Source organism: Trichechus manatus, unplaced genomic scaffold (assembly GCF_000243295.1).
Source record: "Trichechus manatus latirostris isolate Lorelei unplaced genomic scaffold, TriManLat1.0 scaffold00014, whole genome shotgun sequence".
NCBI classification, from domain to species: domain Eukaryota; kingdom Metazoa; phylum Chordata; class Mammalia; order Sirenia; family Trichechidae; genus Trichechus; species Trichechus manatus.
Genome location: NW_004443950.1, coordinates 891093 through 905437, shown reverse-complemented (window position 1 = coordinate 905437; position 14345 = coordinate 891093). Strand labels below are relative to the sequence as shown.

General features: G+C 36.1%; 1 protein-coding gene across 5 annotated transcripts in view; it reads left to right on the top strand.

The window, feature by feature from the left end:
- NFATC3 (nuclear factor of activated T cells 3) overlaps positions 1 to 14345 on the top strand; it is a 94684-nt gene that overhangs the window by 53067 nt on the left and 27272 nt on the right. For 3 of the 5 annotated variants that reach the window (XM_023726807.1, XM_004371460.2, XM_004371461.2), the window contains 4 exons: positions 923 to 1122; positions 4927 to 5099; positions 7581 to 7721; positions 13690 to 13745. In XM_023726807.1, the coding sequence (XP_023582575.1) occupies positions 923 to 1122; positions 4927 to 5099; positions 7581 to 7721; positions 13690 to 13745 (570 nt within the window). Of the gene's footprint in view, positions 1 to 922; positions 1123 to 4926; positions 5100 to 7580; positions 7722 to 13689; positions 14208 to 14345 lie in introns of those variants that run through there. The other 2 variants (XM_023726808.1, XM_023726809.1) reach the window with 2 other exon arrangements.

Below are 14345 nucleotides of genomic sequence, written 5' to 3'. Positions count from 1 at the left end.
TGCTTTCTGGGGTTCCTCCAGTCTCAGGCCATTAAGTCTGGTCTTTTTACTAGAATTTGAGTTCTGTACCCCACATTTCTCCTGCCCCATCAGGGACTCTTTGTTGTGTTCCCTGTCAGGGTGGTCATAATCCTGTAATATTAAGAGGAAATAAATATGAAAAACTAAATTGTAATAAAATAATATGTTTCAAAATGAAAAGATCTGATAACGATAGTAGAAGATACAGTGGCGTAGTCACATACTTGTACCTACAGAATTACAGGTACAAAGGGAGGTGTGTTGACCAGCAACCTCAATTCCATGAGTGGCATTACTGAACATGATTTTCTGAAATGATGAACTCTTGGTAGAATTTTCCTCAATTTACATGGTAGTTGCATTCATGAAAAGTTCATATATGTTAAAACTGCGAATTTTTTTGTCTTTATATACAGTAAGGAGTTGGTGCTAAATTCAGATAATTATAAACTTTTCTACATACATGAATGTCTGAGTGGATATTCTAAAGTTCTGTGTGACATAAGATAGTTCTTTGTTTTGAAGAACTGTGACTATCCCATGCATTAGGAAGGACTAGGATCTCTGTCCTCTAGTGTGAGTGGTTAACGTTGCCAGGAGTACAGAATCCACATTTCTTTTGTATTCTCCACAGCAGACTAACAAGGCTTTGCAAAATTTTTATTGATCCAGATATTTATAACAAAAACACATCCCTTTGTAACATATTCCAGTGTTTTATAACAAACTTCAGAAGTTTGGAAGGTTGTTCATTCATTACAGTTTGATTGTTTATCTTTTTTGAAATAACATTCTGTGTATCAACAGTATATGATATAGCCATAATAGTTATTATCGTAAGCTTATTGTAAAATACATTGATAATGAATTGTGCTTTTCTGTGTTTGTTTTTCCTAATCAGCTCCTGGGCTATAGTGAAAAACCGATAAATCTGCAGATGTTTATTGGTACAGCAGATGACCGATATTTACGACCTCATGCATTTTACCAGGTGCATCGAATCACTGGGAAGACTGTTGCTACTGCAAGTCAAGAGATAATAATTGCTAGCACAAAAGTTCTGGAAATTCCACTTCTTCCTGAAAATAATATGTCAGCCAGGTATCTTGAGACATAGCCCAAAACGGATAGTATTTTTGTAAAACAACTTTGGGGGAAAATGTGTACTTCTTTTTTTAGTACAAAAGTGAAACATTTATTGTTCTAAACTAACTGACTGACATTATGTGAGTAATTGTAGTACATTTTCTAAGGATGACAGCATAATTTGAGAAAGAAAATTCAATTCAGCAAATGTGTATAGGCCATGTACTCCCAGCCATACATCATCCTAGATGATAAGGATAAAAATATATGGACTTCCTTTTCAAGTAGCTCTGAGTCTAATAGGGTAGACAGTAAATAAATAATCACAATACAGTTATGATTTCTATGTTTTCTTAAGAAAAATTTTGACTCTGCCTCCAGGCATCCCGTTTGATCCATTTACAAATGAAGTAAAGTGGCCAACCTTTTAATGAGAATGGAGTGGAGTTTTGTTCAAGTGGATTAGTTACGATTAAACATGGTTGTCTATAACAGAAACCTGAAATATAATGACTTGAACAGTTAGAGATTTAGTTTTTTTTGTTTTTTTAATTTTGTTTTATTGTTGTTGAGAATATACAAGCAAAACATACACCAATTCACCAGTTTCTCATGTACCATTTGGTGACATTGATTACGTTCTTTGAGTTACGCAGCCATTCTCACCCTCCTTTTCTGAGTTGTTCCTCCTACATTAGCATAATGTTACTACCCCCTAAGTTTCCTATCGCATCTTTTGCGTTGTTGTTGTCAATTTGATCCCGTATAGATAGTTCTTAAAAGAGCATACTGCTCAAGGCAGACAGATTAGCTTTACTAGTTAAGCTAAACTGTTATTTGGTTTTAAGAAGACCTCGGGATATTTTTGGTTTAAAGTTTAAAGATTATTTCAGGGCAGTGATTTTTAGGGGTTCATCTAGTCTTAATGGCTCTAGGAAGTCTGGATTCCATGAGACTTTAAAATTCTGTTCAGCATTTTCCCTCTTTTAATCAAGATTCTTCTATAGAATCTTTGATCAAAATGTTCTGTAATGGTAGCTGGGCACCACCCAGTTCTGGTCTCATGGCAAAGGAGGCAGTTGTTCATGGAGGCAATTAGCCACATATTCCATATCCTCCTCCTATCTCTGACTCTCCTTCCTCTGTTGCTCCAGGCAAATAGAGACCCATTGTTGTGCCTTGGATGGGCGTTTGCAAGCTTGAAAGACCCTAGACACTATGCAGCGAACTAGGAGGTAGAACAGAAGCACTAAACATGTTATTAGGCTAATTAACTGGGATGTCCCATGAATCCCTAAACCTCCAAACCAGGGCTTTAAACCAGTTTGGAACAGTTCAGTAATTGCCGACATAAACGAGGGTAGCATATACCTTGCATAGCAACCAGATCTGTTGCTCTTGGGATTTTGACCCGAGTAAGAAACAAACAGCGGTGCTCCACTCAAAGATAGGAGCTGACCCTGCCACTTTGAATGTGCATCACTCTCCACAGTCTTTCCAGTAATTCAGTCTCCCTCATCAGCCTCCTGAAACTTAAAGGATCCATGTGGAAGACTGGATTTTTGTCAGAACTGTGGAGAGCGACACACATTCAAAGCAGTGCGGCCACCACCTTCAAGTGGGATACCGCTGTTTGTTTCCCCCTCGGGCCAAAATCCCACAGACAACAGATTTGGTTGCTGTGCAAGGTGTATACTGCCGTCACTTAAACGTTGGCAATTACTGAACCATTCCTGAACTGCTCTGAACGGGTTTTGAAGCCCTGCTCCAAGCCAAGAAACCAATTTCCGTGAGGTGAGCCTGTTTTACCTAGGAACTAATTACTAGAGTAATTTATGATAATTGAATATAATACAGTTTCAGACAGTGGTAGATATAAAATTCTTAAGTGATAAGAAAGCCATTGTTCAGAATAATGTATGCATAAGTGAGTGTTAGATATGTATTGAATGCCTCTACTGTTCTCGAAAGACAATACAGTAGGGAAAGATTGGTAGCTATTCCCCTAAACCACCGGTTTGGTCATTTCAAGTCTAATCAGTCATGGATGTTGAGTCTTTATTCAAGACCAGTACACTAACCCATAAGCCATACAGCCACCTTGCAAGATTCTTTAAATATAGGATAATAGTATTCATTGCCTTACCTGGTCATAACTCCTCCCTGTTTTTAAAACTGGATGGATATGGATGTGACAGTGTTATACTGTAATCTAAAATGAAGATAGTTATAGCTTTAAACAGAATTTAATAGTTATTTTCACACTACTTAATGTAGGTTTTGTTTGTGTTGGTTTCTTTTGCATTCTTTTAGTCAGAGTTTTAAAATTGTTATTTCTGATACTCTTATTCTAGATCTTCCATTAGAAACTTAGTTCCCTGCTAAAATACTTTTACTCAGTACCCAGTGGAAAGGATGATGATATCTGGTATTTTCCCTGAAGACCTATGTTGGCATGTTAACATGAAGAATCCCTACCTTGGTACAATCTGATCCATACTGCTTTGAGCTAAAGTGCAATTGTTCAGTATTAGTTAAATATAATCTTTGTTATCCATAAATAACCAGTGGTTATTTTCAAAATTGTTTCCTTTTTAGAAATTTTCTTCTCCATGTGTCTTTTTGAAGTTGAAAATATTTGAAAGCTTTAAAAACTTCTTTTTGATTCTCTCCTATGGTTTCCTGGTTCTTACCTTGATAACGTAATTCTATAATGTGTTGTCCTTCAAAGAAATTTCTGCAGCCCCTGGGCAGTGAGCTTAAAGTTGAAACTATTGATAGATAAAGTAAAAGTACAGATAACAAGAAAAGCCATATAGTGAATAAACTTTAAATTAACTAGAATGTCTGACCATTAGTTATCCACTTACTTTATTCTTCTAGTATGTTAATAACAAAGATATGCCGTGGTTACTGTTGTTTCCTACCATGGTAGTGTGTTAAGCAGCCATACTTAGTAATAAATTTTGAAAATGATGAACTGTTAGACCTTAAATGAAGCACCTTAATCTTATATGTATGTTCCTTAGAAATGCAAGAATCTTGGCCTGATAAATTGTTTTTATTAATAAATGCAGCACTATAAAAGTCTAGGTATGCTATTGATGACTTATGTGCAGTCCTACAAATAAATCTTTTTTTTTTTTTAACCTAGTTGCATATGTAGAATAAAAGAGTTTTTATTTTATGTTTCAATTATCTAGTTTTGTGTAACAGATCACCCTGAAATTTAGTGATTTTAGGCAATAACTGTTTATTATTTCTCATGATTCTTTGGGTTGGTTGGGTTCAGCTGGTCAGTTCACTTAGCATTGGCTGTGGTCATTGATACATCTGGATTCAGCTGGTAGCTCCGCTGGATTTGGAACATCCAGGGTGGCTGGAGTTGCTAGAATAGATGAGGAGAGCAAAAGTAGAAGCTGCCAGGTTTCTTAAGGGCTAAGCTCATAATATGCACAGCATCAGTTCGCCACATTGTGTTTATCAAAGCAAGTCACAAGGCCAGCTCTCCTTGTGACCCCTTGTAGACCCCACTTCTTATTGGGAGGAGTGGCGTATGAATACAGGAATGGGGAGGAGTTATTGACAGCCATCTTTGCAGTCAATCCACCAAGCTTATTTGCACTGTTGTCTTACAAAACCATTTTGAAACTCTAAATTGAAATAGCAGAGAATTGCAATCACACATGTCTTTCTTCTTTGGCCTGATTTTAGGTAATGGTAGTACTTCCCTACTGCATTAACCTTATCTATATAATTGACTTGTTTAGAACCACTAATTATCAATAAGCAACTAAAATTTTTACATTTTTGTCCTAGTATTGACTGTGCAGGTATCTTGAAACTCCGCAATTCGGATATAGAACTTCGAAAAGGAGAGACTGATATTGGCAGAAAGAATACTAGAGTACGACTTGTGTTTCGTGTACACATCCCACAGCCCAATGGAAAAGTCCTTTCTCTGCAGACAGCTTCTATACCTGTTGAATGCTGTAAGTGAGCATGTGGTGATGCTTTTAAGATTTTGCTTACAATAGGTTGCTTTCTGTTGTGCTTGTAATTTATTGTTTGGATCAGAAATGTAAACTGAGGCACAGGGTCTGAGTACTGGTGTGATTTTCTCACATGGAAGTGAACTAACTTGTTTTAGCGAGAAGAGTACTGATCTTGGAATTAGAAAATGGTTTCTCACTGTAGTTTGCCCCTATGTAGTGGTATGACTATAGACATATTCTCTTAAACACAGATTTCTTATGTTTAAATGAGGGAGATGAGCTTGATGGTATTTGATGACTGAATCATGAAGGTATGACTCTAATACTGTAAATGTTACTTGGACTTCTTTGGCCCATTAAAATACCAGTCTTCATGTTGGAAGATGCCTATCTCTGTACGCTGACCTGTCAGCTGAATAAGAATTTATAGGTTTTTGTCTTTTTTTCCTAACCACAAAATTATTATATAACGTCAAATTGAGAAATTGAGCACTTTTGTCCCTGATTTACAAAGGCAAGATAGAAGAAAAGGTTCTAGAACCTGATACCTACTCAGGCACTGGAGGACTGTACACCTCAGGCTGGTTAGCTGGTATGACTGAAATACTGAGACTGGTGTTTAGATCTTTAGGGCATAGACTTAGAAATGTTCTGATTCTGTGCCTCAATTTTATGTAGGAGGAAACTGAGGCACAAGTATCTCAAGTACTCATCCAAGGTTACTTGCTCGTTGGTGACAAAGCTGTGCCCAGAACACCAATTTTTTGAGTACTCTTTGAATTATTATACCATTTTATTTATGTTAAGCACGTGCATTTGTCTTAATTTGTGCTATTTTCACTTATACTATCATAGGCATTTTCCCATATCATTAAATAGTCTTTAAAAATACTGTTTTTAACACATGCATAATATTCTAGTATGATTATGCCATCTGTTGAACACATTTTTACTATATTACTTAGAATGTACCTGTGATGGCCATTTTCCACCATAAATATCTGAAACTTGCATTGGTGTACTCCCTAAAGCAATCAGTACTTGTTTTCATGCCCTTTAGGAAAGGAAAGCCATTTGAAACAGTAGGGGCATAAGTATTTTCTGAGATATAGGTTGGTGCCTGGTACTTCCCAAGGTGTGTTTGATTCCAAATCCCACACCCATCTCCAATGGAAGACTGTTTTAATATTCTCTTTGAATGGGGCAAGAGTCCCAACTCACTTACCTGGCTGGGTATTGAATAATTGGGAGAGACAGGAGTCATAGTAAACTTTTCTAAAGACATTCACGTTTAAATTTATTTAAAATGCTATGCTACCAAATAATACACAGCTTACCCTCAAAACTACTAGTTTTCCACCCACATAGTAGGACTAAAAGTAAGCCTGTTTTCCAATTGTGAAGAAGAGAGAGTAGTCAACCCTTTTTTTTTTTTTTAATCCAGAAAGAAACCTAGATATCTAGGGATTTGACAAGAAAACATTAGAGAACCTAAGCATTCAAAAGGAATGTAATCTACAGCCTGAAGTTTAAACAGTTAAAAAAAAAAAAAAGTGCAGAAATAGGATCTCCAGGAAATATCGGAACCAGTCAATATCAGAGAAGAGTGTTACCCAGGACGCTGTTTATAAAAATTGATAATTTAAATAATGACCCTTTAGGCTTATGAAAAATTAGATTATGTTGCATATACTCTAGGAAGGCAGAGAAATGCGCAATGACTACTGAAATATTTACAGTCATTAAAAAAGAATCAGTATTTTGGTATGTTCATTTATTTAGGAAAGTGACCAAAATGGAATCATGATGTCTCAGTAATGCTGGGTAAATAACTCTTGATCTAGGTATTTTCTTGATGAAAGGGCTACTTGGTGTTTGTCCTGTAATAATTCCTCAAAAACTCATCTTCTCTTAATTGTACACAATGTAATTATACATTATTTGCTTTTTATAATTAGATTTATGAATTTTAGCAGACAGCTATTTGTGTGGAAGAAATGTACTAAAGACTTAAGCCAAAAAAAAAAACAGATGAGGTGAATGTGTTGTAGTCAATACAAAGTCACAGAATTGAGTTAATTTCTCTTTATTAGTTGCTTTTTTACAATGGTAGCCTAAGAAAATAATCTAGAAATCATATAAATCTAAGGAATATTTTGTTTTCTAAAAATGTAGTTATTTTATGGGTATTAATCATTACCATTGTCTTGAATTCTAAAATCCTGAATGATACCGTATACCTAATATTATGACAGTAGATAGTACAATTATCTTTTTACTTTTACATAATGAATGTCATAGATATTTATCTGTTTCGTTAAAATAGGAAAATATCACTCAACCTAACTGACGTATTAATCCCAGAATTTTTCTCTGTGTATTTTCATTTTATAGCTTGAATTTGTTGTGTATGTATGAAAGATTATAAACTAATATTTTATTTCTTCTCAACTCTTTGGGGGAAAAAAACAATAACAGCCCAGCGGTCTGCTCAAGAACTTCCTCATATTGAGAAGTACAGTATCAACAGTTGTTCTGTAAATGGAGGTCATGAAATGATTGTGACTGGATCTAATTTTCTTCCAGAATCCAAAATCATTTTTCTTGAAAAAGGACAAGGTAAATAATATTTGAGTTGATTGACTTCAAATTAAAGGGCAAGAAGATAAATTGTTCAGATATTTCAGTAACATTAATGACAAAATAGTTTTCCTAAAGCTATAGGCATCCTTTATGTAGTAGATCTTATTATTGTAAGTCAAACATTAAATTTTTCTATAAATGTTAACTGCTCTTGAAGGAATATCTCAAAAGTAGGCTATCCCCGCAAATCTACTGCTAGATACATGCTCAAGAGAATTGAAAACATGTGTCCACAGAAAAACTTGTACACAATGTTTATAGCAACATCGTTCACAACAGCCAAAAAGTGGAAGCAACCCACATGCCCGCCAACTGATGAATGGATAAACAAAGTATGGCATATCCATATAATAGAATATTTTTGAGCCATAAAAAAGAATAAAGCACTGACTGATTCATGCTACAACATAGATGAACCTTGAAAACGTTATGCTAAGAGAAAGAAGTCTGCATAAAAGGCCACGTGCTGTGTGGCTCCCTTTATATAAATGAATGAACCAATACATAAAGTCAGAAAACAGATTAGTAGATGCGAGGGGTTGGGGAATGACTGCTAATGGGTATGGGATTTATTTTTGGGGTTATAAAAATGTTCTGGAATTAGATAGTAGGGATGGTTGCACAACCCTGAATATACTAAAAAGCTCTGAATTATATATGCTTTTAAAAGATGAATTTTATGGTATGTGAATTATATCAGTAAAAACAAAGATAAATTCTGTGTCCATGAGGGTATTTGATCATGTCCCTCCATGATCATATTTTTAAAAATTTTTTTTATCAATTCCCTCCTGTATTTTTTTAAGCATATTAAAGATTGTAAATATCATTTTTATAAGAATAATATGACCAATACTCATATATCTACTACCCAGTTTAAGAAATAGAACTTTTACCTTTGAAGGCCTCTTGGTGCTCCTTCTCAAATGGATTGCTCTCCTGAATCAACCTGTGCTTTTCTTTATAGTTTTTACTTTGTATATATCGTTTTTTAATCCCCGTTTTTGGACTTTGTATAATATTGCATGTATTCTTCTGAAAATTGCTTTTTCTCCAGAGGTCAAGATTAATATTTTTAAGATCTATATAAATGAAAGTCTTTCACGCTTACCTACTATATAGTTTTCCACTGTATGAATTTACCACAATTTATTACCCATTCTCTCACAAGATATTTGGGCTGTGTCTGGCTTTTGGCACTCACAAACAGTTACCACCAGTGCTCCTGTGAACGTTCTAGTTCTAATCACATGGTGGACACAGGCAAGAATATCAAAATTCTTAAGTTTTGTTAATTCCGTAGGTATTAAAAAGTATCTTGAGCTTTGGATTTATATTTTCCTGATTTCTCTTGCAATTATTACGGGCCATTCAGGTTTTCCTTTTGTGAAATACATGTTCATGTCTTTGCCTTTTTTTCCCCTTGGGTTATTTGTCATTTTCTTATTGACTGACAAAAATTACTTTATATATTCTGGATATCAAAGTGAGTTGAGTTGGGAAAGTGTGTTGGGTTGTCTCACCTGCCTTTGAACATGTGGCAGAGCTTACCTCTGAAACTTTCTAGGCCAGTGGCTGGCTGTGTTGGAAGCTTTTTTAACTTCTGATAAAATTCCATTCGTGGTTATAGAATCATTCAGATTTATCTTTTTCTTGAATTAGTTTTGGTCACTTATATTTTTCCAGGATTTTATTCTTTCACCCAAGTGTTCAAATTTATTGACATTAATTTGTTCATAATATTCTCTTTCTGCCTCTGGAGTTATAACCCCTTTTTTATTCCTACTATTATTTATTTGTACCATTTGTTTTTTTAATCCATCTTTCTAGAGTTCTTGGCTTTATTGATCCTTTCAGTTGTGTCTTTGTTTTCTGTTTCACTAATTTCTATATTATTTCTTTCTTATCACTTTTTTTTTCCTTAATTTAATGCTAGGTCGTTTGTTTTCATTCTTTCATCTTTGTGTGTGTTAAGTATGTATATAACAAAGCATTTGCCATTTCATCTTTTTTTAACTTAAGCACTTAAGGCTATATATAACTCTCATCGCTCATCTCTATGATTTCACGACCTTTTTTATCACTGACTGAATCGTTTTTCTCAGAGTTTAAATACGTTCAAGTCTCCTTATCCTAAACATTATCTTTTCCTTGGCTCTGTCGTCCTCTTAATCTGTCTCTTTATTCCTCTTCCATTTATCACCTTCAAATAAGTAACGACATCAACTTTTATTTCCTTACCTACTACTTCTGTATGTTTTAGTCTTTTGTTTTTCATGCCTTTGAAATCATAACCTCCTAAAAATCCATTTGACAACCAGCCACCCTCTTTCTTTCTTAACACCCTTTTCTGTCTTGGCTTTTGTGTAATTGTACTTATCTGGTTCTGAGCAAATCTTTAACTGTTCATACTTGTCTTCTTTACCAGTTTTTCTGGCCCTTAAATATAGATGTTTCCCAAGATTCTATGTTCAGCTTTCTTTTCATTACATTCCTTCTTCCAGGGAAATTTCATCAGCTTTCAGATCTCTTATCTGGAGTTGCATTCTTTGTCTTAAACTTCTAACCTGCACTTTAAAGTCTCCAGTGGATATTGCCACATCATTATCTCACTGATAATTAAAATAGGAAAACATGTCTGACCCCAAAAACCAGTTTATTTCAGTGGGTTTTCTAGCTTGATTAATAATGGCAGGACTTCTTTTTCTTAGGCTGGAAACTATGTGGCTGTCTTCTCCCTTAAAATTCACTTCCGTCAACCTCAACCCTGCCTAGTATCCTGCCTGTCTTCAAAAAATAGCAGTTCATTAGGTAGGAACCTTAGAGGGGCAGTGAGTTTATGTTAATGAGGGAGGAACAACTCAGAAAAAGAGGGTTAGAATGTAATCAGTATCACTGAATTGCTGCTTTATGGCATAAACAAGGAGTCTTTTATCTGTTGAGTAATAGAAAAGTAAATAAGAATTTTTTACAACTTTAGAAGAAAGATACTTTCCTTATATTAAAGTTTAGGAAAGATAAATAGTTGGTGTCTTTCTTCCCTTTTTTGTGTATAGGGAAATTAGAAATGAAAGATTATCAGAAGGTTCTTATTGAAATTATCATTAATTTATTTCTCTGAGTTCAATAAAAAAAGAAATTCAGTAAAGAACGTATATAGTAGGCAAAAGATAATGTAATTCAGTAGAAACTGTTGAATTGATGTATGTTTTGCTGTGTATATTCTCAACAACAACAAAATAAATAAAATTAAAAAGAAGTAGTTCTTTTTCACAATTTAATTCATCAATTATTTATGAAGCGGCTGCTATGTGAAAGACACTAGTCTAGACATTGGAGGAATTATAATGGCAAATAAAACCTTCAGGTTGCCTGCTCTGATAGAACTTACATTCTAGTGGGGGCACAGACAGTAAGCATATAAACAAGTTTAAGTGAGCAAGGTAATTCCAGGTAAAAGTGCTATGAAGTAAAAGAATGACTAAATGATGAACTATTTATATCAGATATAAAGGAATATCTTTCTGCAGAAGTCACATTTTCTATGATACAAGAAGTTTAAGGAAAAGACAGTGTCTGAAAGCTGTCCTTCCTTTCCACTGTAAAAAACTCATTTGTGCCTCAGTACAATAAGTAGAATTTATAAGGCTGTTCCATTATAGAATTCCTTTTTATTTAACCCAGAGCTTCACATTTAAGAGCTTTTAATTTAAATTGAATCATGTTAAATGTTGGCAGTTACTGGCCTCTAATGAGGTTACAGTTGTTAACATGTAACACCCATTCTAAAAGCTCTTTCAATGATCCCCTTCATTTTTTCGGCTCCTTAATATGGCATTCAGGCCATGATCTGCTCCTTAGCTTTCCAGCCTCATTTCTTACCACTCCCTGCCTCATACTTTATACTCCTTCAGCACACCTGCTTATGGCTCCCTATGTCATGTGGTTTCTTGTCTTTGCTCATGCTGTATCTCCTCTGCCTAAACTTCCCTTCCCCCATATCACCTTATCTTTAAGCTCAGTTTAAGGGCTCCTCCAGGAAGCCACCTCAAGACTAGATTAAGCACCCCGACCTCTGTGTTCTTGGTGCATCCAGAGTGCACCTTTATTAATTGTACCTACCACATTTCATTGTGATGAACTGTTTGTGTTTGCTTTTCATCCACAGACTGAAAGGTAGGATATCCTGTCTCCATCATCTCAGTAACCCAGAGTGCTTGGCACATAGGGACCCAGCAAGTGATTGCTGAACTTACTTATAACTCTGAGTAGGCATAGCACTTGTATATAGTATCTCTTGTTCCTCAGAGATAGTCATTATCTAGTTACTGGAAGGTATTTGATGAAGTCTCTCCCAGTGTCTTCACAGTCATGCTAGCTGCGAAGATACTTGTGTGAGTTAGTCGCTGGGTGAATGCCCATTACATAAAAAGAATGCTTTTGAATAGCTGCACATCTGTAGTGTGGAGTAAAAGCTTTAGTGGCAAATTGGGCTCTTCCCAGGTGAACGGTTCTATGAATCACTTGGATGAAGAGACAGAAAGTGTCCTGGCCAGATTTTCAGGTGATACAAATCTGGAAAGCCTAGCTGTCAAATATTTTAGAAAATTATCAGGATCAAAAAAGATCCTGACAAGGTGAGCAATTCAACAAAACAGAATTTTTTGTTGTTAGGTGCCGTCAAGTCGGTTCCAACTTATAGTGACCCTACAGGACAGAGTAGAACTGCCCCATAGGGTTTCCAAGGAGCAGCTGGTGGATTTCAACTGCCAGGCTTTTGGTTAGCAACCAAGCTCTTAACTGCTACTTCACCAGGGCTCAAACAGCTTAGTAGGGAGAAATTAACATTAAAAGGGTTGGGAGAAAGAAATCAGCTGCATTAGTGCACAGTGTGGGAGCTTGAGTTTGGCAGTAGGAAGTGTGGCAGACCTAGCAACACTTGTCTGCACACTTAGTGTGAGAGTTAGTGTGATGCAGCTGCCAAGAGAGCTTTCATTAACAGAGACGCAGCATCTCCACCTAGGGTGGTGAGAGCCTCAGTCACTCTTTACCATGCTGGCTCATTTCTTACCTGGGCTATTCAGTCCTGGGCCAGGTGTGTTTGGAGGGAGATGGTCAGCCCGGAGGAACATGTCCAAAGAAGAGTGACCAGGAAGGCCAAAATTCTGTGTAAGGGATAAGTCCAGAACTGGGGATGCTAGCCAGGAGAAGAGGAGATGCAGGCAAACATGTTAGCTGTTTTCAAACATCGAAAATATTGTCTCACAGAGAAGTAAACTAAGCCAAACTTGTTGCAGTCATGTTAATTCCCACTCAGAGCCACCCTATAGAACAGAGTGGAACTGCCCCATGGGGTTTCCAAGCTGTAAATCTTTATGGAAACAGATTGCCACGTCTTTCTCCCACAGAGCAGCTGGTGGGTTCGAATCACTGGCCTTTCTGTTAGCAGCCAAGTGCTTAACCACTGCACCACCAGGGCTCCTCCACAAGGAAGTACTCAGGCTTTTTTTGGGTAGCCACAAGGAATAGTACTTAGACCAGTGGTTGGCTACTATAAGGAGACAGATGTCATTTATCATGAAGAACTTTCCAGCAAATGTCCAAAGATGGAATGGGTTGATTTCCCTGGTGATAAAGTGAGGTTCCCATCACATGGGTTTTACAAGCAGAAGTTGGTTGCCACTTGGTGGGGTGCTCTCAGAGGACTTTCAGACATCAGTTAGATGGATAGGTAGAACAAAGTCTGTGGGGCCTGCTAACCTGCACTGCCTGAGATCTTTCTTCCGTTCGTTTTTCCCGTGTGTACACATTTTATTTTCATAATGGAAGTTAGTGAGAAAAAGATCCCCTTTACCAATAAATTTGTGATACTACATGCGTTAGATTTTGTTTGTATGCTTTCTAACTTGAATTGCTTTTAACTGTAATTTGTTTCTTTCAACAGATGGACGACCTCAATGGGAGGTAGAAGGGAAAATAATCAGAGAAAAATGTCAAGGGGTGAGAAATTTACTGAGAAGTTTAATGAGAAAATTGAACAGTGCTGCTTTATGGTATAGACGAGGAGTCTTACCTAATGAGTAATATAAAAGTAAATTAGAATTTTTACAGGTTTAGAAGGGAGATAGATACTTTCCTAATATTAAAATTAAAGTGTAGAAAGATGAACAGTTGGGGCCTTTCTTCCCTTTTTTGTGTATAGGGAAATTAGAAATGAAAGATTATCAGAAGGTTCTTATTGAAATTATCATTTATTTATTTGTCTGAATCCAGTAAAAAAATAAAAAATTTAGTAAAGAACACATATATAGTGGCAAAAGATAGGAGGAAGACAAACCCTCAGGGATTTCTGCATTTAACTATTCCTAACTCCTCAGCTGCTTTATTAAGCCTTCCAGGAATCCACACTGAAAGCTGTGGTCCCTTCATCCCAGTTGGAATGGAGACAGAATCTTCTCTGGGGTAGGGAATACCACTCCCCACATTGTTCTCCAAAGACCTGGAGAAATTAGGTTGAGGACTGCATTTGTTTGGAACTAAAGGTTTTCACCCTGCTTGTTTAAAATTATTTTTGATATGGATACAGATTTGGTGTATTCC